Source organism: Trichechus manatus, unplaced genomic scaffold, assembly GCF_000243295.1.
Source record: "Trichechus manatus latirostris isolate Lorelei unplaced genomic scaffold, TriManLat1.0 scaffold00177, whole genome shotgun sequence".
NCBI classification, from domain to species: domain Eukaryota; kingdom Metazoa; phylum Chordata; class Mammalia; order Sirenia; family Trichechidae; genus Trichechus; species Trichechus manatus.
This window is the reverse complement of record NW_004444113.1, coordinates 2448696-2473676: the sequence shown is the minus strand read 5'-3', so window position 1 is coordinate 2473676 and position 24981 is coordinate 2448696. Positions and strand designations below refer to the sequence as shown.

Here is a 24981-nt window from a genome sequence, read left to right as displayed (position 1 = left end):
CCAACTTTTTTTTTTTTTAATCAACGAATCCTTTATAAAGCAACAAGTCCCAAGATGGAGTATTTTGGCCAGATAAGCCTTTAAAATATAGCTCTTTGGCTGTTCAGACAAGTCCAGTGTCCAAGAGTTCTAGAGTTGGGGTTTGCTCAGGGGTTCTCGGCCCTTGTTGGGCGCTCTGGTGCCCCTCAGAGGCAGACGGGAGAGGTGGGGGGGTCGCTGTGCCCCGTGGCCTGTGTCCCCTCCTCAGACACTGGCTGTAGGGATTCTTGCTGAGACGAGGCACCGAGGCTGCAGATGTCGCCAGGGCTCTGCTTGCTGCTTTCCAAGTCTGCCGTGATGACACTCAGCTTGTCAAAGACTTCATCCTCACCAGAGGGCGGCAGGGAGAAAAACAGCAGGGCACTGTGATGCGGGCGGCTCAGAAACTGTGGGAGGAAAGACATGGCGCGTTAATCGTCACGTTTTCCCACTGCTCTGTCCGGATGCAGCCGCTTTACGCAGGCTACGAAACACGGTGTAAGAACCCTTTGGTGACCCAATTATTTCCTGCTTTGAATTTTTTATTGATGGCATGTGTTTTCATGAACGGAAGCATGCTGAACCATTCAGTGTGTCTGAATTTTTGGTAGGCAGTACGGATTTTTTTCTCCTTGCCCCCTCCCACAAGTCTACTTTAAGTGTTTAGTGGCACATAGGAAGCACCACTAATTATACCCCAGGGCCCCCACTGGGGTCTATTGGTACATACGCATAAAAGCAATTTTCAAAATTTCTACTTCTCCTACCACAAATTCAGACACCTCATATAACACCCCGTAAAAACAGTAATTTGCGGCACACGCCCGTTTCTTCAGTCTCGAACAGTCACGAAGGCCCCTGCCTTGTGGCAGTGTGCGCTGTGGTACAGCAGCTTCCCAGTAAACCTCAGATGCTGAAAAATTTCCCGGTCACTATATGTCCTGCCAGGCATGAAAGGGTTAAAAAAAAATGCGACAATAAATCTGCACTTCATTTGCTAGGTGATTCTCGGTCACCCTCGGATGGCTCCTCTTTTAAACCAGGAGGAGATTTTTTTGCCCCATCAGGATGCTGTGGGCGCCATTTCCCCCAGGAAGCAGGGATGCTCCAGGCAGTACGCGATCGTATCTTGGAGTAACAAACAGAAGCTTCCACGGGTCCGCAGGTGGGGTGAGGCGGCCCTCTCTGCGTGTCCCTTGATCTCAGCCCTCAGCACTGCGCTGTCCAGTACGGGGGCCGTGAACGACACGTGGGTACGGAGCACCTGAAACGGGCTAGTGCCAACTGAGCTGTGCTTTAAGTGGGAAACACACACTAGATCTCCAAAACTTTGTATGGAACAAAGACTGTCGCATCTCAGTAATTCTTAAAAAGATTAATTACATGTTGAAATGATAATATCTTGGACTGGGTTACATAAAATGTATTCATATTCACTTCATTCATGTCTTTTTACTTTTCTAAAAATACGGCTACTAGCAAATTTAAAACGTAGAGTTGATGGTTGTTCATGATTAAAAAAACCCATTGCTGTCAAGTCGATTCTGACTCTGCAACTCCATGGGGTCTCCAAGGCCGTCAATCTCTATGGAAGCAGACTGCCACATCTCGCTCCTGGTTTTGAACCACTGACCTTTAGGTTAGCAGTCTAGCACTTTAACCACTACACCACCAGGGCTCCTGTTATTCACAATAGTTATATCCTGTAAAGTTGCTGTGAACACTGAATTAGCGAATATGGAACCACTAATCCTAGGGGAAATACCGGGTTAGGTTCCCACAACCCTTGGTCACAATACTCTCATCACCGGACCAACACCTGACATTGTTTTATGCGCATTTCTGCGTAAAGACACCTAGTGCAATATACGCCGTGGATTCATGAGCATGAACTCACGGCCGACAGCCCTGCAGCTCACGCCTGAACGAAGCTTGTCTGACACGAAGGCGTATCACAGCCTTTTACGTTTACGAGCACGAGCGAGCGCTTCAGCACTGTGCACGGGGGTGAGTTTGAACGGCAGAACCACCAACAAAAAGCACAACATGTGAAACCCGCAGCACTAAACAGGCTGTGCGAAGGCCTCTGTTCATAGCATGAGAACAGAGAAGGCAGAGAGGTGCCTTGTTTGACCGCAGCTGAAAGGTGCACGTGGAGTGACTCAACTTTTTCGCCACTCCATGCCACAAGAAAGTGCCACAAGAATTGACGTTGGGATTGCCAATACATTTTAGCCAACAGGTAGATCTGCAAATATGCAATCTATGGATAACACGGACCGACTGTACATGGCTCCCTTGTTTCTAGCACGCAGTGCTGTCCTACGCCGACCCTTCACCGTTGGCCTCTCCCAGTAGACCGGGCTATTTCAGGGCAGGGACCATATTCCAATCATCTTTGTCTCTCCAATGTTTTAAACAATGTGGACATTCTGGTCTCTGCCACTTTTTGAACACTGAAGAGACCCATGTATGTTTCCTGAACTACCTGCTGGTTTACTGTGCTCATTCTTCCTCCTCCTAGATGTCCTCTCAGTTGGACAGAGAACCATTCTTTAAAGCTTTGCATTTTTAACCCCTTCCCTCTGGCTGCTGACTCTCTGTTCTATGTTTAACTGATCGGTCTGCCCCCCTCTTCATGTGATTTCCATACTCAGCCCTTTGACTGACTCAACTGGACTGAACTTTAGCAGCAGGCAGCTGCACCACCGACTCGGGTGGAGCCTTCAGATGTCCCCTCCCGGGTCGTCACCAGCGGATGGAAGGGAGAGGGAGGGGGCAAGAGGACCGTTGTCCAGACCTCTGTTGGTCAAAGGAGGAAGCTGGGGGAAGGGGGAGTTTCCCCCAATCCTCAGATCCAGCAGGTTCATGAGAATGGGCTAGAAACTACCCTGGATTCTCCTGGCAAAGGGGAAGGGGATAGGAGTGCAGAGGAAGGGGCATTGAGTCCAACGAAGCAAATACCAGGGGGTGTTTCCTGCTTGGACACACGCAGAAAACGGTGGTTGGTTAGGAAATAAGAAAGTTGGAGGTGATGGAAAAAGGGTCCTCCCAAGAACTCTCAGAGCCGGTGGAGTCAAGGGATAGGTACCCTTGATTTTCCTGGGAAAAGGGCAGAGGACAGACGCCCAGAGAGAGGAGCGGCTGGCCAGCCAGCTCAGTACACCAAAGGCAGATAGACTTCCCGTCACTTCTTCAGCTCAACGCCTCCGTCTCCAGAAAGATCTCCCGAAGCACGAAATGATTCCCTGCGTCATGGTTAGAAGAGTCCACACCTTAGGAGTCAAACTGGAGAACTCCGTGGTGTGAGGACAGAACCGCTCTGCAGTTTCCTGAAGCTTCCTTCGCCCTCCCTCTCCTGGCCCTTCTCCAGCCCCCACCGCCTTGCTCGTCAGATGATCCAGAGGCCTGTTCTGGTTCAGCAGTTGTAACGGCAAAGTCTCCTGGCCTTGGAGGCCAGAGCTCGTTTCAAGGGGCCCTTTACTGTTGCTTGTGTCCGGCGCTGATTTGCCGGGAAGTGCACGGGTCCCCTCTGTCCTTTCCTGTCCGACGGGGCTCTTTGATGGCAAAGCCAGAAGCAAAAATAGCAGGTGAGGGGGTTTGTTTCCTCTTGGTTCTCAGTTAACAAAACACCTCGTAACCAGAGCAAAGGGCCTGGCTCGCTTTGTTGTTTGTTCCTGCTGCAAATGTGGCTTTTCAAAAGCTCACCCTGGAGCTGCTGTCTCTCTGGCACTCTTTTCAGAAGGTTCTAGACTCTCTGAAACACTAGTTTGGACTGTCTCCCACTTTGTGTCCTTAGTGGATGCTGTGCTGTGCTACCCAGATCCCTTACGGCGGAGACACTCACTCCTCCAGCTCCTGGCAATACCAGCAGCTGGAATGGCCCAGTCTCCAGGAACTGACCAGAAATGACTCCATGACAATGAGTTTGTCTTTTTGTTTTTCGGTTGATGGCAAGCCCCAGGAGGAGAATCACAATGCAGACCCCTAGACTTCTGGGGCCAGGCCATCTGCAGCAGAGAATCATACCCCACTGGAAACACAGCTTCCAGAGCTCTACAGGGACCTGGTAGACACAGAACGTCTGACTGCAGGATGCCAGCTGACCATACCACCAGCAGTGCCCAACATGGATCCGTCAGACCCACTGCACGCAGAGTGGGTCAGGGGGCCTGTGTCAGCTGCAGGGGCTGGTGGCTCAGACTCTCATGCCACCCACTGCTGCTCTGGTGCCCGTTCCTCCATGCACACCTGTGACCACATGGTTGCGGGTGGGGGGGGGCCCTATTACTGGCTGAAGATGGAGCGAAAGTCAACCTTGGTTCACAGGGAGAACGGCACGTGCAAACCAACAACATCCTGCTGTACGACAGCCCTGGCCCGGGGTGGCCATGGAAGCTGCAGTGAGGGGGGAGCCTTCCAATGGGCAGAGCTCGGGCTGGGCATCTGGTCACCCCCTTTATATGGAAAAGAAGTGGCCGGAGATTCGGCTACCCATGAAATCACAGGCAGGGTAACAGCCTAGAAGAAGGAAGACTGGACAATCAAGAACGAGGAAGTCTGGGGAAGAGGCACGTGGATGGACCTCTGGGATAGCCTGGAAAGTGGAGGTCTCTGTGTCACTTATTAACTCCCACCTAAGAGCATGCACCTGGAAGGGGAACCAAACCACAAGTAGACCAGATGACTTGGCCAGTTGACGTCAGCCAGCTTCTGTCACTGGCCATCCCTGTGTGGACCAAAGGGCTCATGAGCAGAGTGCTCTGGTGGCAGGGATGGAGACTCTGCATGGCCAAGAGTGGGGGCTCCCACTCACCAAGGCTGATGTAGCTCCTGCTGCCGCACCAGGTGGAGACAGGCTGTTGTTACACAATGTTAGCTGCCCTCCTGAGCCACTGGGGTGCTCACGGTATTCCCCTGCCCAATTGTGATGGGAAAATGGACAAGTACAGCAGCCATCGCCTGAGAAGGGCATGGTGGTGGCCGGAGGCTCAGACCTCTCAGGTATGACAGTCTGGGCCACCCAATCTGGGGAAGCCTATGTCAGCAGAGGCCAGCCATGGAAGAGGGGAGAGGGGACTCCAGAAGGGATGGCAGAGGAGGGGGACCATGAGTGTGAACTTGAGACCAGCTGCAATGGTGGAGGCTGGAGTTTGTTCCACTAACCTTCCTCTTGTAACTTTCCCAGCAAAAGAAATCAACTCAAATCCTGGAGCAGCTGCTCCCAACGGATCCAAGTGGTGCATGGGGTGGACTGTAGTGGATGCTCTGGGGTGTCACCCAGACTTCCCCCCAGGAATGAGGCACTCACTCCTCCAGCTGCCAGGAGTGTTGGCTGCTAATGCCTCACACTGTCTCTCTCCAGGAATTACCCTGGCTGAAGGGTGCTGCCTCACCCTAGGACATGCCCCTTTCCTGGTGGTGCAGGATTTAAAGGCCCGTCTCCCTTGCCTCACCCTGGGACTTCTCTGAAGAAGGCGGATCCCAGCTCCAGAGCTCCCAGGGGATTGACTGTCCTTTGACTCTTGCAGATATTGATCCCAGGTATGACTCCCTTACAGGTATCACCCCCCCTGACTAAGCCTTTTGAGTGCAAAGCTCCATCTCAGGGTCTGTGTCCCGGGGAACAGACCATCTGGGGTCTGGGCTTGGCATATGTTCATTTTCAAGTGTAAGCGTGTATTTCGAATTTCATTTCGCCTGGGTCTCTGCAGACCTACAGTCTCTAGCCACATGCATTCTTTCTTCTTTCTAAACTTCAAAAAAATTTCAAGATACATGTAACAAAATTTGCCATTTTCACCATTTTTAAGTGCACAATTTAGTGGCATTAATGACATCCCCAATGTTGAGCAACCATCACCACTAGCAATTTCCCAAATTTTTTCATCACCTTTTCTAAACTTTTTGAAACTAGTTCTCCTAAAGTCTAGGATACATGTCTAGCTGTTTCAGAATTTCAATCACTCTAAGATATTCAAGATGGAAACTTCCTCCTCCCATCCTCTGTCCCTGGCTCATCAGCTGGCAGGTAGCCTACAGTTTTTTCTTTCTCATCTTCTCCATCTTGAGCTCTGCTTTATCCCTTTCTGTCCCAGAAGCATCCCCTTTGTTCCCCGAGGACTGGGGGCTTTGGGTGGTGAAGGCCCCAGGAGGACAGATGTCCAGGTGGGCGGAACAAGCCTTTGCCTCCTTTAGGACTGTTCCTTGGCCTCAGGCTTCCCTGAAGTGGGCATGCTCACCCAAGGCAATGGACTTGTGTGCAAAACCTGTTATCCTCCAGGGAGAGAGGAACCAGGCAGCCTTGACTCAAAAAGGAAACTGTTTGCCATCGGGGTTTTCTCATCTACATCCTGCTACACCTTACCTACCTCTTTCAGGTGCTGTGGAAGAGAATTCCCAGGGGCGAAGGTGTACTTTGTCTTCTTGTAAATGTACCACACCAAGGCCAAGCAACCGAGGAGCAGGAGGAAGACCATGAAAACCGAAGCGATGAGGATGATGGCAATAATCCAGGAGGGTGTCGTTTCTGCTGGAGGTAATGGGGTGGGTTAGCCAGGTGTGTCACGTTCTTGTAACGTACAGGTTCAGTCACAATACCCGTAACACTGTTTTAACCATCACTTCCAATGGCAATCACTGGATTGCCCGTACGCTCATCTTGGGAGGTATCCAGGAGGAAACACAGCTCCTGTTTCAAGGATGCAGAGCTGTTTCCAACAAGTTTTCCCCTTTTCCTATGTCTTCTTCAAGCCCGGTTTCTGGCATTATTGCTTATATACATGAAAATAATAATAAGCAAGAACTCTGATCCACATTGCCTACCTGCAGTGTAGCCATGAGACTCTTGTTCTGGACAAAACTCTTCTGCCTGGAAGTCGGAGAAGGAGCTCCCCTGGGCCCACAGCACTGAACACAAGCACTACAGTGTTTTGTATCCAAGATGTTGCCCTGGTCTCCTCGTGGTCCTAGCTCCTTCATTCAGCACGAGGCCCTCCTCTCACTACCCTGGCTACCTAGCCTCCCTTAACTCAACCCCTGCCAACCGCCTCCACTCTCGTGATCAAAACCCCAAGCATCTGGTGCTGAGAGGCCAAGAGAAGAAGCTCTGCCCTTCAAAGTCAAGTCTCTCTCTTTTTTACTGCAGTAAAATATATATAAAATAAAATTTGCATTTTCACCATCTTTAAACGTACAACTCGATAGCATTAACTGCACTCAAAATGTCGTACAACCATCGCCGTCATCAATTTCCAAAACCTTTTCATCAGCTCAAAGAGAAACTATGCACCCACTTAAGTGGTAGATCCCCATTCCTCTTCCCCAGTCCCTATTAACAGCGACTCTGCTCTCTGTCTCTGTGCCGTCACCTGTTCTAGATAGCTCAGGTAAGTGGAATCCTACAACATTTGTCCCTTTGTGTCTGGGTTATTTCACTCAGTGTGACGTTTTCAAGGTTCAGCCATGTCGTAGCGTGTATCAGAGCTTCCTTTCTCTTTACGGCTGAGTCCATCGTATGCATATACCATCTTTTGTTTACCCATTCAGCTGTTGATGGACATTTAGGTTGTTTCCACCTTTTGGCTATTGTGAATAATGCTGCTATGAACATGGGTAAGAGCAAGTCATTTTAAAGGGACCGTTTGTGGGGAAAATATCAATTCACACTTAGACAAGGCAGGTCAAAGCACCCTGAAACAGTATGTTGACCCTGGAGCAACATCAACAATGGTCACCTGCTGGCTTCTCAAAGCACCTGCCACAGCGCGTGGCACACTATTGCTGTTAGTTGCTCTTGAGTTGGCTCTGACTCATGGTGACCTTATATTGACCTTCTATCTAAGAGAACGAAACCTTGCCTTGTCTGGCACCGTTTTCCCGATGGTTGGTACGAGGTTTGAGCCCGTTGTTGCAGTCACCATGTCAATCCATCTCACAGAGGTTTTCCCTCGTTTTCACTGACCCTCCACTTTACCAAACATGACTTCCTTTTCTAGTGATTGATCTTCCTGATGATGTATCCAAAGTAAGCAAGACAAAGTCTTGCCATCCTGGCTTCTAAGGAGTATTCTGGCTGTACTTCCAGTGACCCTGCTGGTATTTGAAATACCAGTGGCATAGCTTCCAGCATCATAGCAACATTGTGGCCACCACAGTATGACAAACTGACAGACGCGTGCTGGTGGCACATGGTAGACACTCCTTAAATATCTGATGAATGGACGTGGCACTTGTTTGGGGGAAGAGGCTGGGAGGAACACCCCTCATCCTTGCCTGCCTCCCTTCTTCCCTTGTCCTTCTGTGTTTTAATTCATGTACCTTTCTAGCCTGTGTCCTTGTGGGTTCAGAGCAACTTTTTATCCCAGCTCCCCAATGAATTCTTGTTTCACTTACTAGAATCAAGGGGTGGTGCCTTCTAATCCACCTTGAGCATGTTCAAGCATGTGCTTCTTCTTGGTGAAGATGGGGTCATGGAGCGAGTGAGCCGTGGAGTGGCCCCCAGGCTACACCTCGCCTAATGATACGTGGTCAACTTGGGATCTGACATGCTAGCTTTTGAGGAAGTTCTAGGATTTGACTCATCCATCCATCTTCCATTTAATATTCCAGTAGTCTTAGAAGAAATACAACTGGAATGCTCCTTAGAAGCCAGGATGATAAGACTTCGTCTTGCTTACTTTGGACACATCATCAGGAAAGATCAATCGCTAGAGAAGGGTATTACGTTTGGTAAAGCAGAGGGTCAGTGAAAACGAGGACAACGCTTAATGAGACAGATTGACACAACAGCCTCAACAACGGGCTCAAATGCATCAAAGAGCACGGAGATGGCCTAGGATTGAATGTTTCATTCTGTTATACACAAGGTTGCCATGAGTCAGAGCCAACTCCACAGCAACTAACAACAAGAGTTCTCATATTGGTGTTTGAGCTGGACATGATGATGTCTAAGGAGGCTTCAACCCTATAAAGTCTAAAAGGTATCCATAAGGCTACTTAGAATGCTCAGAAAAGGCTGAGATACAGACTGTACCTCCCACAACTCACCGTCATCGGTTGTTTGCTCACAGACTGGCTGACTCCATTCCCCAGTTTTGTTCAGATCAGGAAGAAATCCTTGAACTTGAACACAGTAAGTTGCCCACAGCTCCAGATTTCGGAGGACCTCAAAATCATACGGAGCGGTAATTTGAAACTAGGAACAAAGATGAAAATAAGAAAAGGGCTCAGCCGTGAAGGGACACCATCGTCCTGCCTCGTACTTACCAGTCATAATCTAACGCAGGAAGGGGCAGGGGCTGGAGCTCTCCCACTCACTGCAGGGGACCCTGATGCCCTTCTAAGGGGTGGGTCAGGATCCCTGTGACACGACAAACCATCTCCTCTCCTGAATTCTCCAGGGGACATAACACGCAAACCATCCCACTTCCTTTATTTAAAAGATGAGTCAGTCATATACGGTAAGACTCTTCCTCAGTCAAGGGCACACTTCTCGTCCTGGCTGGCTGGGGTTTGCCGCTGAATCACCGCTCCAGTTGTGGTGGCTGGGTTGACCTCCCTGCGGCGGCCTGACCACACCTCGGGGCATGGACCCAGGCTACCTCTGGGGGCTGGTATCACTGGCTCATCTTCATTTAATTTGAATATGAGATATCATAACTGGCAATAAATTCCTGAATTAGAGAAACTAAAATAGTTCCTGTCAAAATAATGGGAATTAAAAGAATGTACAAAAAAAAAAAAAAAAACCACGAAAAGAAACAGTCACAGTCGAGTCGATTCTGACTCATGGCGACCTCATGTGTGCAGAGTAGAACTGCCCTATAGGGTTTTCAAGGCTGTGATTTTTCAGAAGCAGATCACCAGGCCTGTCCTCCAAGGCTCCTTTGGGTGGGTTTGAACCACCAGCCTTTTGGTTAGCAGTCAAGCACTTAACTGCCCAGGCCACCCAGAGACTCCTAAAAGCACACACTACCCATATTTCCATCATGGTTGTTAATTTTTTTATACAAGAGTCCTATGTAAAATGTGTTACATGAATGAATAGAAACTTCAATAGAGAGTGATCACAGAATGCGTATCTTCACTTTCTGTAATTATTTTTCTTTTGTGGTTGGGGTTGTTGACATCTTGTCTATATTCCTTTATTGCATGAGAATCTATGGTAAGGGCAAGAATTGGATTCTACTTATTGAATACAGGAAGTGTAAGTTATAATCTCAAAAAATTAAAACAACAACAACAAAAAAAACCCACAGCCAAACCCCAGCTTTCATTTTCAGAAAGCCAATATTTCTAAAATTTTACGGTTATTTTTTCAAAGGCTAAACTCGGAGGTCAACGTATACATGGCCAGCAGGGAAGAAAGCAGCAGAGAAGTGAAGAGACACATCCTCGAGGCTCCTTCCCTCCCCTGCTTTCATTCTGGGCTCCTTCTGGTTTTATCTCATCACTTTCTTCCATCAGGAAGAGCCAGACTTTCCAAAAGCCTCCCATGCCATTCGTGTACAGAGCTAACATGGCGCCCTCTCAGGAATATTTGCATTCTGCAAGGGAAGCATGTAAACGAGTAATGGCGACATGGCAGGCACCAGTGTGGTGGAACTGTGGAGCAGGAGGCCTGCCCAGCGCTCTGCAGCTCATGCCAGAGGCTCCCACACAGTTGAGGCGAAAGCGACAGAACAAATGTGTAACCAGATGTCCGGGCTGTGGGCGTATTCTAGATAAGAAGCTAGATACAAAACGGGTTTTGCAACCCATGCTTGGTCCAGGGGGCCCCCATTCATGACGACTGTGGAATCAGACCTTCAGTTAGAGAGCACTGCTAGCCCCTTGAGGGGACCAACCCTGTCTTATCTTTGCACCCCAGAGTTTAGTAGAGATGTCTGCATTTGATATGTTATTATGAAACTAATTATTCTGGAATGTTTCCCAGGCACATATTTCCTGGGGTTTTACTCTAGCAAAATCTTCGGTTCTGTGAAGAATGCAGATATCCTGCATCATTTAATGGAGCATTGTTGAAAAAAAAAAATTGACATTTTTTTAGGTTACATAGTGTGTATATATAAATTTAATTACATCATTCCTAAGAAAATAAACATGGGTGATTCATTCCTCCCAAACTCTTGAGAATTAAGTGAGAAAATCAACATTTAGTGTGGAGGAGAATATATATATAATGTAACATATATATAAACCAGTTTAGGACCATGACTGGCTTTCAGCTCGGAAGGACTAAGTGTAAGAATAAAATGTGACCACAGACGAACGATAATACGTCTACATAAAGGGAAGGGAATCTCACATCTTGATCACATGCCTTGTTCCAAACAAAGGGACAGGTTGCTTTCTTTCATTATGTCATTAAATTATTCCCACAACGACCCTATGAAGTAGGCCACTATCCTCATTTTATTAACGAAGCAGGTTATTATGCCCACTTTGCAGACCGAGGAAGCAGTGGTCAAGAATGTGACCAGAGTCATATGGTGGCTGAACCAGCATTCCAGCCATGCCTTTTGATTCCAAGCCTACATTAAAAAAAAAAAAAGAAAAATCCTGTCCCCTGTAGAGGAGGAGAGCAATGGAGGAAAAGTGGGGTCCAAGAGGTCAAATGTGACATTGTTCATCCACTGTCCAGACATGGGGCTGCCCTGACCATGGACTTGACTGACCTGTGGTCTTCATGGGTCATCAGGGTTGGTCCCATGAAATAGTAGTCCCTCAGCTGATTCCTGCTCTGAGTCTAAGCTCCTTACGCCAACTGCTGACTCTGCTCTGCCTTCTCCTGCAACTTCCCTTCAGGGAGAGAAAACCCTGTTTTCACTGGGCATGAGCACCTTGGAGGTTTGCTCCACACATTTTCCTTGGGAGTATGGGAAGCCTGAGCCACAGATACTGATCATCCCTCAGACTGAGGAGCTCCTGGCTTTCGGGCCTTAGATCCTCTGAGCCACAAGGTACTGCCACCTTGCAAGACGCTCCTGGGAATGGCCTCCTTGCCTCCTCTGTCCATTATCATGGCCTCAGGCTAAAACTCAGCAAGGAACATGAGACCCTCCATCTCAAATGCATATGATTAACTGAGCTTACCTTTTCATCGGTGCCATTTTTCCAGTACTGCACATTATAAACCCACAAGGTATAAAAATTCTTCATGGTCCATGTTTCAGGTTCATCCACAACTTTGGGGGCTAAGAAACGCATATGTAGAGAATCAGCAAGCGCTTCTACTTGTATTCCAGGAGGTCCGATAATGGCTAAGCATAAAAACAAAGCAAGATGACAATCAAAAATCACATTTAAAAAATTTCACTTCAACATTTATTTTTCATAACTGTGCAGAACAATTGATCTACTTAGCATGGTGCTATGATATAGCATTGCTGTGACACTGATTTATGTGGCTGAGGAGGACAGCTGGATTTTGTTTCTTAAAAATAATCTGATAGTCTGTTTTTATTAATTGAGTGTAGTTCATTTACGTTTATTATGATTTCTGATATGTTTGGAATTATTCCACGGAGCCCTGGTGGCGCAGTGGCTAAGAGCTTGGCTGCTAACCAAAAGGTCGGCAGTTCTAATCCACCAGCTGCTCCTTGGAAACCCTATGTGGCAGTTCTACTGTCCTATAGGGTCACTGTGAGTCACAATTGACTCGACAGCAATGGGTTTCTTTTTGTTTTGGAATTATTCTAACCACATTGCTTTGTTTTCTGTTAAAAACTGCCCTTTTTTTGAGGGGGGGCTTCTTCCCCTCCTCTTCTTTGCTGCTTCCTATTGGATTGAATTTTCTTCATTTGCTTTTTTTTGCTGGGTTGGAAGCTACAGATGGTATTTTATTATATATGCTTAACATATATGATTAACCACATACATTTTTCTAACAAAGTCTAAAGTTGTCCTCCTCCTGAATGCTTTTCCCAGATATTCACGTGGCTGACCCCTTCACTTCATCTGAGTCTTTGTCCAAATGCCACCTCCCCAGAAAGACTGTCTCTCAGGATGAGCTCCCACCACTTTCTGCCCCATTACCTTGCTTTATTTTTCTTGAGAGCCACAGTTACTACCTATCTTAAAATACATACATAATTAGTGGTCTTCCCCATCGGAGTGTACACCCACGAGGGCTGGGATTTTGTCTTGTTCACTGTTGTAGCTTCAGCACTAAGAATAGTGCCTGGCACATAGTAGGCACTGATTAATAATAATAGTTGAATGAATAATAAATGACTCCGGACAACAGTGCTGTCTGAGTTATGCCCTGTGTTCTGTTACTTTTCTGAGGCTGCCAATGGGCCTGCATCTAGCATTGTACTCCATCTCTAATCTGCTGCTGGCTGCAAACCATATAAAAAAACTACTCGATTTTTTCCAAAGCAGGTATAAATAGGTTCAGTGTAAAGTCTTGAAGCCCCTTCCTCTCACTAACCTGTATAAACTGCAAGAGGCCAATAGGGTAGTGGGGGCTAAGAGCATGGACGCAGGACCTGGGTCTGAATCCCAGCTCTGCCACTCATTACTTGCGGGATCTTTGGGCAAGCTGCTCGACCACTTTGTACCTCAGTTTCTAAAGGGAACTTCCCTAGAGGGGACCTCAAATAGGATTTAGAACAAGTCAGAACCTGGCGAGTCAATGAGCAATTACATGATCAGAAACCCGCACTGTGTTCTGCAGACCTGACTGCTGGTGAAGCTGTTTGTGTTTTCTATGTTAGTGTTTTTCTTAGTTTTTATAAAGATACCTTTGATGATGTAACTTTGACGATTTCTAACTCCTGAAATAGAGTTTTTTGCCCAAGCTTGGGACAGAATTGGGAAAGGGGAGCAGGGCAACCTGGTTTCATTCTCCACCGAGGAGCTATGGGGGTCCAGAGCAGGGGACTTTGGGTATAAAGACCCTTCCCCAGACAGATGGAGTCCCTGGGTGGTGCACACGGTTAATGTGCTCAGCTGCTAAGGGCAAGGTTAGAGGTTTGAGTTCACCCAGAGGCACGTCAGAAGGAGGGTCTGATGATCTACTTCCAAAAAAAAACCACTGAAAACCTTACGGAGCTCAGTTCTACTCTAACGCACTCTGGGTCGCCATGAGTTGGAATCGACTTGACGGCAACTTGTTTTCCAACATAGACACACTCTTTCTTGTGCTTCTCTCTGCACACCCCTTGGAGGGCTATACCTGAACTTTGTTCATAAGGTTCCTGCAATCCCTGGCCCTCTTTACTTTCTCAATGGCTATATCGTGGTCTAATTAATTTTAAATTCTTGGTGTTCTAATTACATCTGTCTCATGACTTGGAACCGTGGAACCGTGGAACACTCTTTTTGATGCTTACCAGCCTATCTGACCTGAACCGTCTTCCATCAACTTATGCTGTATCTAGTCCCTTCTGTCCTTTGTTCTGGGCAAGCTGGCTGTCTGCATTTGGTCTTTCTATCCCCAAACCATTACCCAAGGTGGCCACATGCCTAGAATAACCTTTATTCTTCGTTTGAGTCATAATTCCAAACTGAATTCCTCCCAGAAAACGTGCTATATTAATCCTTCCAGCTTTTCCATTAACAGCACTGGCTCCCATGCATTCTCACTATGAGGCATTAAAGTAATTACATTTATGTTTAATTATTTTATTAATGATATGCCTTTCCCTTTCTGCCTCTCCCAAGAACTTCTTTAAGGCCACAGCCCTCTTTATTATATTCCCTAAGCTCCTTATTTAAGGCCATCCACTTTGTGGGCACTCCAAGAATTCTTGCTGATGGACCAACCAGTGGGGAAAAACCAAGGAAAGATGACGATGTTATAATGAAATGGAAAACAAAATTACTTACTGTCGTCCACAGGACAAAAGGTGATGTTTACCCAGTCTGAATGCTCATCTGCAAATTCAGTCCTGACTCGCAAGGTGTGGTCACCATATTTGGAAAGACTTGAGAAATCACATTCCGTCAAGGTAGTATACTTGCATTTATCTTGGAAGCTGTTATAACTACAAAAGCAGAAAAATAAAATTATGGGGGTTCTAACTCTAGTCTCTCTGAGGATGTTGTTGTTGTTAGGTGCCATGGAGTTGTTTCCAACTCACCATGGCCCTATGTACAAGAGAAAGAAACACTGCCTGGTCCTGTGCCACCTTCACAACTGTTGCTATGTTTGAGCTCACTGTTGCAGCCACTATGTCAATCCATCTCGTTGAGGGTCTTCCTCTTTTCCGCTGACCCTTTACCCTATCAAGCATGATGTCCTTCTCCAGGGACTGGTCCCTCCTGATAATGTGTCCAAAGTACGTGAGATGAAGTCTCGTCATCCTCTCTTCCAAGGAGCACTCTGGCTGTACTTCTTCCAAGACAGACCTGTTTGTTCTTCTGGCAGTCCATGGTATATTCAGTATCCTTTGCCAACACCATTCAAAGGCGTCAGTTCTTCTTCAGTCTTCTTTATTCATTGTCCAGCTTTGGTATGCCTCTGAGGATGACTGGTCCTTTCTTTCCATTGCTATCAAAGACTGATGGAGAATAATAAGAGAAAATAATGCCAATTCTGAATCATTAATTTGATGAATAGTATGTATATACAAATCAGTCTTGGAGGAACTACAGCCAGAATGCTCCTTAGAAGTAAGGATGGTGAGACTTTGACTTGCTTACTTTGGACACGTCATCAGGAAAGACCACTCGCTAGAAAAGGACATGATGTTTGGCAGGGTGGAGGGCCGGTGAAAATAAGGAAAACCCTCCACGAGACAGACTGACATGGTGGCTGCAACCATGGGCTCACACATACCAACAATTTTGACCATGGTGCAGGACTGGGCAATGTTTCATTCATTCTCTGACAACATAAGGTTGTCAGGAGTCAGAGCCAATTCAATGGCAAGTAACAACAATATATATATTTATATTTTTCAAACCGTGCTCCATGGGAACCCTAATAACCCTTGAGATATTACAAAGCATTTCAAAAATGATCCACTGTATGGTTAAATGATTTTTGGGGAGAAGACTGTGCTAAACATTGTTAAACAGATTTCTTCACAACGGGACGTCTCAAGAGACTATTTTTTTAATTTTTTCAAGAGACTTTAATATCCTAATAAGCATGGGTTTCTCCATAAAGGGGGTGAGTGTTCAATGTGTCTGACCAAGAAAACTTCTTTCTTTGATAATGTATTTCTGAGGGTAGTGGAACGCAGCCTGGGCAATATTGATAAACACAGATTAGCCAAAATAATATTACAATGATTTCAAATGATGTCCTATAAATAACTATAGTTGTAATTACTCTGGAAAAAACTGTAAAATGATTCTTTGATTTCAGATCTCCAGCCCCCACCCCCTACCCCCCACCCCAACCACCAAAGGGAGGGTGGCAGCAATGTGAAGTAGGAGGAGCAAAGGGACAGCTCTCGGGACACCTTCTGTAACTTCAGGACGGCCTGAGGTGGTGCAATTAGCTACACCTGACCTAAGGACCAGACACCCTGGCGCAGGGGTTAGGAGCTCGGCTGCTAACCGAAAGGCTGGCAGTTTGAATCCACCAGCTGCTCCCTGGAAACCTTATGGGGCAGTTCTACTCTGTCCTGTAGGGACACTTTGATTCGGAATTAGCTTGACGGCAACGGGGTTTTTAATTTTTGTTTTTTTACCTAAGGAAACCAAGTTCTCATCCTGTAAAAAGTGAGGTGTCTGTCTGATTCCCCACTGTGCCTTCCTCTCTTGGTGCTAAAAACACCTCCAAATTTAGCTGCCCTTGTCGGTGATGATGAAGATGATGGTAATGAAGATAATAACAGCCAACATTTATTGAGCACTTATGTGTCAGGCAACGTGATAATACTGACAAGTACTTTCTTAGCGTTAGCTCATCGACTCTTCACAATAACGCCAGGAAGAAGGAACCCCAGGACGTCCCCGGGTTATGAACTGGCTCACTCCGACTTGTACTAACCCTCTAACGCGATGGAAATTTGTCCCGACTTTGAAAGGACTGAACCAAGCCCTCTGTGCGACGAAGTCTTCATCCCAATCACCTTCACCTGCCGCACGTGCAGCTTTTACATCATTGAAAAAGGCTTCAAGCCTTTCCTTGCACTAAAAAAACCAAAACCAAACCCGTCGCCATTGAGTCCATTCCGGTGAGCACTTGACCACCGTGTCACCAGGGCTCCTTAACACCAACCAGGATGAGCAAATATACCTTAGGGAAAAAGTAAGTTGTAGAGTGACCCTTCCTAAGTCCTCTACTATTCTTGCCAAGCGGCGCAGCAGCTTCACTGGAGCCCTACTCTACCCGTGCAAACATCTGGGCAGGCAGATGCTGGATACACTCTGACGCACGAACTCGATGGACTACCACGCAGCTGTGAAAAAAAGCAAGGACGCTCTCTGTGAACTGATGAGGACTGATGTCCAGGATGTGTCAATAAGTGAAAAAATGCAAGACACAAGAGTGTACTCATGCTACCTTTTGGGTAAGAAAGAAGAACAAATAAGAAAACATACATTTACCTGCTTAGCTTTGAAAACACACACACACACACACACACACACACACACACACACACACACAAACACACCCACCACAGAAAGGACAGACCAGAAACTAATGAAATTGGTTACTGGTTATGTACAGGGGGTTGGGGAGCAGGGAATGGGGCAGAAGGGTAGAGGAGGGAGCGACATTTTCCTAAGTATACTTTTGTGTATAGTTTTGACTTCGGAATTGTGTTAGTGTTCTACATAGTAAAAAAATAATAATTCAATTAACAAGGGTGGGTAGAAAACCCTTAAAACTGAGTACAACAGAAATAAATGAATTGGCTATTTCAAATGAATAGAATAAGTTTCACTAAACAGAAAAACCAAAGAACTCCTCTAAAGTATTCTAGTACATTGATCCTAAACCCACAGTCTAAAGAGAGAAAGTTGTAAACAAACCATGAACCTTCTTAGCGGGTTTGTTTTTCACCGTAGTACAGGAACAGGAATTCTGAAACTGTTCTGCTGTTGAGCAAATAAGTAAACGTACAGACGCTGTCGGGAGCCTGGGCTGTTGTCACTGTGGGAGACGAGAGATACCACATGGAATGGGACAAGGCATGGAAGAACCTCCTAGGCCTACAGGTTGTGACACCCCAGTAGCAATGTCAAAAGGATACAGGAGTCAGCCTGAAGGTGTTCGCCCTGGCCCCAATCTGTGACAATGTGAACATCAAAATAAACAAGGACAGGAATGGATTATAATCCACTGAAGAAAGTAAGAATCCCTGAGTCCCTATTGTTGACAAATAGCACATAAATAAATGATAGAGAAGGGAAGTGCTTCTTTCCAGCAGAATGCTGACTCACAAATACAGAAGGAATGATGGTGTTAGGAAAATCAGTACTTTGTAACCATGACAGTAAAAATTGATCTAGGTAAAAATCATCAATGGGTGCTAAATCTAGGGTAAGGAAGTCTGATCAAGAATAGGATATACCGAGGCGGGGGGATGGAAAAACACTAAATAGACAATACGTAAGTGTAACTCTGGTGAAGGCTAAGACACTGCACAATACTGGGGAAGTCAGCACAACTTGTCCAAGGCAAAGTCGTGGAAGCTCCATGGATAAATCCAAATTCCCTGAGGGACCGAATTACTGGGCTGAGGGCTGTGGTGCTCATGGTCTCAGGGAACATCTAGCTCAATTTGCATAACATAGTTTATAAAGAAAATGTTCTACATCCTACTTTGGTGAGTAGCATATGGGATCTTAAAAGCTTGTGAACGGCCATTAAGATATTCCACTGGTCTCACCCCGTCTAGAGCAAGGGAGGGTGAAGAAAACCAAAGACACAAGGAAAGATTAATCCAAAGGACTAATGGACCACATCTATCATGACCTCCACCAGACTGAATCCAGTACAATTAGATGGTGCCTGGCTACAACCATCAACTGCTCTGACAGGGATCACAGTAGAAAGTCCTGGACAGAGCTGGACAAAAATGTAGAAGAAAATTCTAACTCACACACACATAAACAAAGACCAGACTTACTGCTCTGACAGAGACTGGAGAAACCCCGAGAGTGTAGCCCCTGGACACCCTTTTAGCTCAGTAATGAAGTCACTCCCGAGGTTCACCCTTCAGCCAAAGATTAGACAGGCCCATAAAACCAAACGAGACTAAAGGGGCACACCAGCCCAGGGGGAGGGACAAGAAAGCTGGAGGGGACAGGAAAGCTGGTATTAGGGAACCCAAGGTCGAGAAGGGGAGAGTGTTAACATGTTGTGGGGTTGGCAACCAAGTCACGAAACAATGCGTACTAATTGTTTGATGTGAAGCCAGTTTGTTCTGTAAATCTTCACCTGAAGTACCAAAAAAAAAAAAAAAAAAAACACCAAAATAGGATATACCCCCAGTATCTCCCCACAAATTACTTCCTAATTGTAAAAGAAAAAATAATAATACACAGTGAAGAAACTGGACAACCCCTTAACCAAGTGACCAAAATTAACATCATCATTACGAGGCAAATAATCATCAGGTGCCTGCCAATGCAATACCCCGAGAAGGGTCCAATAAGATCGGCGTGGTATTAAACGAAGAAGAGCGCGGTGGCGGTTCAGTGGCAGAATGCCTGACTTCTATGCAGGAGACCTGGGTTTGATTCCCAGCCAGTACACCTCGTGTGCACCTGCCACTTGTCTGTGAGTGGAGGCTTGTGTGTTGCTATGATGCTGAACAGGTTACAGTGGAGCTTACAACTAGGAGAGACTAGGAAGAAAGGCTTGGCAATCCACTTCTGAAAATCAGCCAGTGAAAACCCTACGGATCACAACAGTCTGATCCCATTGTGCAGGGGGTCACCAAGAGTTGGGATCAACCAGACAGCAGCTAACAACAACGAACTAAAACATCCATCTCCTGATCTTATCTCATCATGAAAAAGCATCAGAGAAAACCAGATTCAGACATTTTTTCTGTAAGATAACGGGCTTGTATTTTTCAAAAATATTCATGTCAAGAAAGGAAAAAAAAAAAAAAAAGTCAAGGACTTGTTCCAGATGAAAGGAAATGAAAGAGACATGGCTACCAAGATGTGATCTTGACTGGATCCTTCGGACAAGTGACAAAATGGACTATGGACTACAGATCACGTAAAAGTATTGTATAAATGTTAAGGCTCCTGAACTTGATAATTTTACTGTGATGATATAAAAATTTATCTTTAGTCTTATGAAATATACTAAGGGGTAAAGGGCATTTGGTGGCTTGCAGGTTGCTATGATGCTGGAAGCTCTGCCACTGGTATTTCAAATACCAGCAGGGTCACCCATGGTGGACAGGTTTCAGCAGAGCTTCCAGACTAAGACAGACTAGGAAGAAAGATCTGGTGATCTACTTCTGAAAATTAGCCGATGAGAACCCTATGGATCACAACAGAATATTGCCAGATACAGTGCTAGAAAGGAGCCCTGGTGGCGCAGTGGTTAAAGCGATCAACCGCTAACCGAAAGGTCAGTGGTTCGAAGCCATCAGCGGCTCCATGGGAGAAAGATGTGGCAGTCTGCTTCCACAGAGATTTACAGCCTTGGAAACCCTATGGGGTTGCTATGACTTGGAATCGACTCGACGGCAGTGGGTTTGGTTTGGGTTTTGTGCTGGACATAGCAGTGCTGCTGGGGGGGTACAGATCATACCAGGTGACAGTCAGAGGGGGTGACACCCAAATGACTGTCTATAAAATTTTTGTACAGTTTTTCTGCAGAAATTTATTTATTTTTAATAAAAATATCCCTGTAGTTAGATATAACAATAAAAACATTTTTCGTAAGCCCAGCTTACAATTATTAACATAGCTACAAGGCTATAACTCTATGTTAATTTACTTCTTGAACCTTCTACCGCGCTCAGGTCAGAGCTGTCATTATTACCCAATTACAGTGACGCCTCGAATCACGCGGTTGCATCGGCATGTACTACAAGCACATGCTGTTGTTTTCTTTCCCACCAGTGTTTTTACAGTTGCTGATTTTGTCAAATTTTCTGGTGTTTTAACTCCAATATTGTGGTAATTAATATTTGTGAACATGTATCAATAACTTTTTTGAGAAGAAAGTAGTAATTAAAGGAAAAGAAGGAATGATAGATGGAAATTATGATTTAGAGTAACATTAGCAGAAAAACATTCATGAGGATTCTGTATGGTCTGCTACAGGAGGAGGTCCACAGAGGGAGACACTGTGAGTTACTGCACGGGGTGACACCAACCTTAGTGACGTCACTGGCTGGAAGATGAGCCCCCTAGGTTGGAATGCACTCAAAATACACAGTGGCTGCAACAAGGGACTCAAACATGCCAACGACTGTGACGACTGTGCAGGACTGGGCAATGTTTCATCCCATGGTACACGGGGTCGCCATGAGTTGACAGCTAACAACAACAGAGGCCATTGTGTATGAGAAAGAGCGAGAGGGAGGGAAGGGAGACAGGACGAGAGAAGAGGAGGAAGAGAAAAAATACAGCAAACGCGGCACACGTCAAAAACTGGTAAATCTGGACATAGGCTGTTTGGCGGGCCTCTGAACCACACTAGAAATGTTGAAATTTTCAGTTAGCTTGGAATGATTTCAAACTAAAAAGTTAAAAAAGGAAAACAAAAAGCCACAGGGACAAGATTGCCTTGTTTACCTATCTCTTCTCTGAGGTCCCTAAGTGGCAGAGACAGTTTGCATCTGACTACTAACCTACAGGCTGGCAGTTCGAACCCACCCATTGGCGCCGCGGGAGAAAGGCCTGCCTGGATGTGTCTGTAGAATGAAGGTGAATAAGGAGCACGGGGTCGTGGGATCCTGGTCCTCCAGGTCCTCCGGTCTCCCTGCAGGGGCTGCCTGTCTCTGCACATTAAACAGGGAGGAGCGGCATCAGCTTCTCAGCCTGTGCCCTTGTCTGCTGTCGTACCTGGCATAGAGGGGTGTCACCTGCAGTCCAGCCTGTGGGTACCACGGCAGGCTGCCACAGGAGGGTTGGCATGGACTTCCTGGCAGGCAGGACAGGGACAGGGAGGCAGATTACCATGGAGAGCACCATCTGGTGACACTCACCCCTCCTTCGGGAGCCTCCGCCGTATTCAGAGAACTGGGTAAGTAACAGACAATCACCGTCTTGCTTTCAATCTCAGGAGCTGGTCTCAGGGACTTAGGGGAAATCTAACATGGATGGCTGTCTCTAAGACCCTGTGGAAGGGCAAACGACCGACACGCAAAATTCTCCAGGGCCACAGAGTAACTGAACATCCACTATGCAAATGATCCGCACCCCCTGTGCCCTGGAGCACGCTGTTATCATCTACAGGGGGTGGCTGGTGACGAGACAGTGAGGTCTCCCTGACCACTGGGCATCACTCAGTTTTCCTGGAGAGCTTCCAGCTGCAAACTGTTGCTGCTAACAATACAACTCTAATAGCCAGAGATGCTATTAGTGACCTTTTCTCTTAAAAACCATGTTGTTAGGTGTTGTCGAGTCAGTTCTGACTCATGGTGACCCCGGGTAACAGAGTAGAGCTGCCCCATAGGTTTTTCTAGGCTGTAATCTTTACAGGGAGCCCTGGCGGTGCGTAAGAGCTAGGCTGCTAACCAAGAGGTCAGCAGTTTGAATCCACCAGCTGCTCCTTGGAAACCCGATGGGGCAGTTCTACTCTGTCCTATTGGGTCACTATGAGTCAGAATTGACTTGACAGCAATAGGTTTTTTTTTCAATCTTTACAGCAGCAGATTGCCAGGTCTTTCTCCTGCAGAGCTGCTGGGTGGTTTCCAACCACCAACCTCTAAGTTAGCTGCTGAGTGCTTAACTGTTGTGCCACCAGGGCTCCTTACATGGTGATACATGAGCTGTGTTCTGTGTAGCACCAGGCTCCCTCTGTGGCTCATGACATTTACATCCACGGATTCCCGAGACAGTCAGACTGTGAACGACCACCAGAAGGAAAAATTAAGAGGAAAAGCTGATCACAAGAATTTCCCGAGCAGAAGGAAAAAGGCCAAGAGAGCGGTGCTCTGGTTTGCTGGGGCCACGTGGCTGTAGCGATCAGAACTTTCCGCCGACCTCAGGGCTTTCCCGCCACCAGTGCCTCCACACCCACCTTTGGAACTGAGCTGTGTAAGTCAGATTCCCCTCGGGAAAAGCAGGAGGCTCCCACTGAAGAACGTTCTTGAGATTAACTGAATGCATTCTGACGTTTTCTGGAGGGGGGACCATTCCTAATGCTGTAAAAATAGAGAAAAACATTCGCAATTTTTTCTTCAAAAAGGCTGGCCAAGAAAATGACCACACTCAAACTTTGGCCCCCGCCTACTGCTCCATGTCTTAAAATGCCACATGGGTTATGGAGACAGAGACAGACATGAAACAATACTGGAGAGGCAGACGGGCCAGATCACGCCACGCCTTGTTAGCTACGCTAAGGACTTCGGATTTTACTTGAAGAACCGCGAGAAGAAACTGCTGGGGGGCAAGAGCGAAGTTCTGCTCTGTCCTAGAGAGTCGCTATGGGTCAGAAGCGACTGGACAGCACCTAACAACAATGAGAGCAAAGTGATGACAGGTAGGGCGACCTGGATTTGGGAGGTGGTGGAGAGGTGTGGATTTTAGATATATTGTCAGAGGTATGAACTCTAGACTGCCTGATACATTTGATGTGGAGAAGTAGAGGTTAATATCCACTTCTGGCTTAAGCGCCTGGTCCTGTTCTAGCCATGTGGTCTGAGATGCTGGAGAAAGACTCAAGAAGGGATGTCAGAGACACAGCTGGATGAACTCACCCGGAGCCCAGAGGGAAGAATGGGGCTAGAGACAGAAATTATTTTAAAAATTTTTCGATTATAGAGAATTTCAAATATACACAAAACCAGATAGAAGAGTATACTCAACCACCACCTCCCCCTTACCCAGCCACTGCCAGGAGATCGAAACTCTCCAGTCAGGGGTCCATCGCTGGTATTTAATGCCAGGGTTGTGCTGAAATCCTCCAAGGGGATATTTCAGGGGAAGGGAGAAGAGAGCTTGGGAATGAATTTAACTACAGGTTGTCCCCGACTTACGACGTATTTGAGTTACAAGAACCTCACTTTCGACTGTCTTTTTTTTTGGTACATATTATCATTAGTAATATGTATGACATACAATGTAGCAGCACATAATTTACTGATATTATCATTCCCAGAAGCTCACTCATAGATGTTTACATGTAATGTTTCCAACCCCCAAAGACAAATAAAGATCGGAATTATAAAGATACTGATAATAAAAGGGCAATAATAATCAAAATTTTTTAAAAAAGATATTTGACTTACTTTAAAAAAATAGAATTTGGCATTTGTATCCTTTTCCGCCCTGGTGGCACCGTGGTTAAGGGCTGGGCTGCTAACTGAAAAGTTAGCAGTTCTAACCCACCAGCTGCCCCGCGGAAGAAATATGTGGCAGTCTGCTTCCCTAAAGATTACACCCTTGGACACCCTATGGGACAGTTCTACTCTGTCCCAAAAGGTCGCTATGAGTCCGAATCAACTCTACGTCAGTGGTTTTATTTTTTATTTTGGTTACGGTGACGAACAGGGGTGTTCCCTGGGGCTCAGCGCCGCCGTCTGTAGCAAAGCAGGTCTTGCCGACCCAATTCCCCAGAGCAGGTGGGGTCGGGATGTGGCCCGGGGGCAGGCAGCCCGGCTTGGGAGACGCGCAGCGCGCGGACGAGCCAGCACCCCTCCGCAGGCCCCTCACCTGTCAGCAGCAGGCAGCCGCCCAGCGAGATCCCGAGAGTCCGCGCCATGGCCGCGTCGCTGCTGGGAAGGCGATCCGGCCACAGGGGCCACTGCCGGGATCGGGCCCTGCGGGTTCCCGGAAGTGGCCGAGGGCGGGGAGGCCCGGGCCCCGCCCACACCGGGCCCCGCCCACACCGGGCCCCGCCTCCCGATGGACCCC

The 24981-nt window shown here is 46.8% G+C and overlaps 1 protein-coding gene across 1 annotated transcript; it reads right to left on the bottom strand.

Moving 5' to 3' along the window:
• On the bottom strand, positions 1 to 24871 carry IL10RB (interleukin 10 receptor subunit beta). The gene is given in 8 exon segments (XM_004386994.3): positions 1 to 226; positions 228 to 425; positions 6390 to 6547; positions 9067 to 9214; positions 12115 to 12281; positions 14854 to 15011; positions 23147 to 23270; positions 24781 to 24871. Coding segments are annotated over 8 exon segments (1125 nt in total). The 5' UTR covers positions 24830 to 24871; the 3' UTR covers positions 1 to 103.
• Between the last annotated feature and the right edge of the window lie 110 nt (positions 24872 to 24981).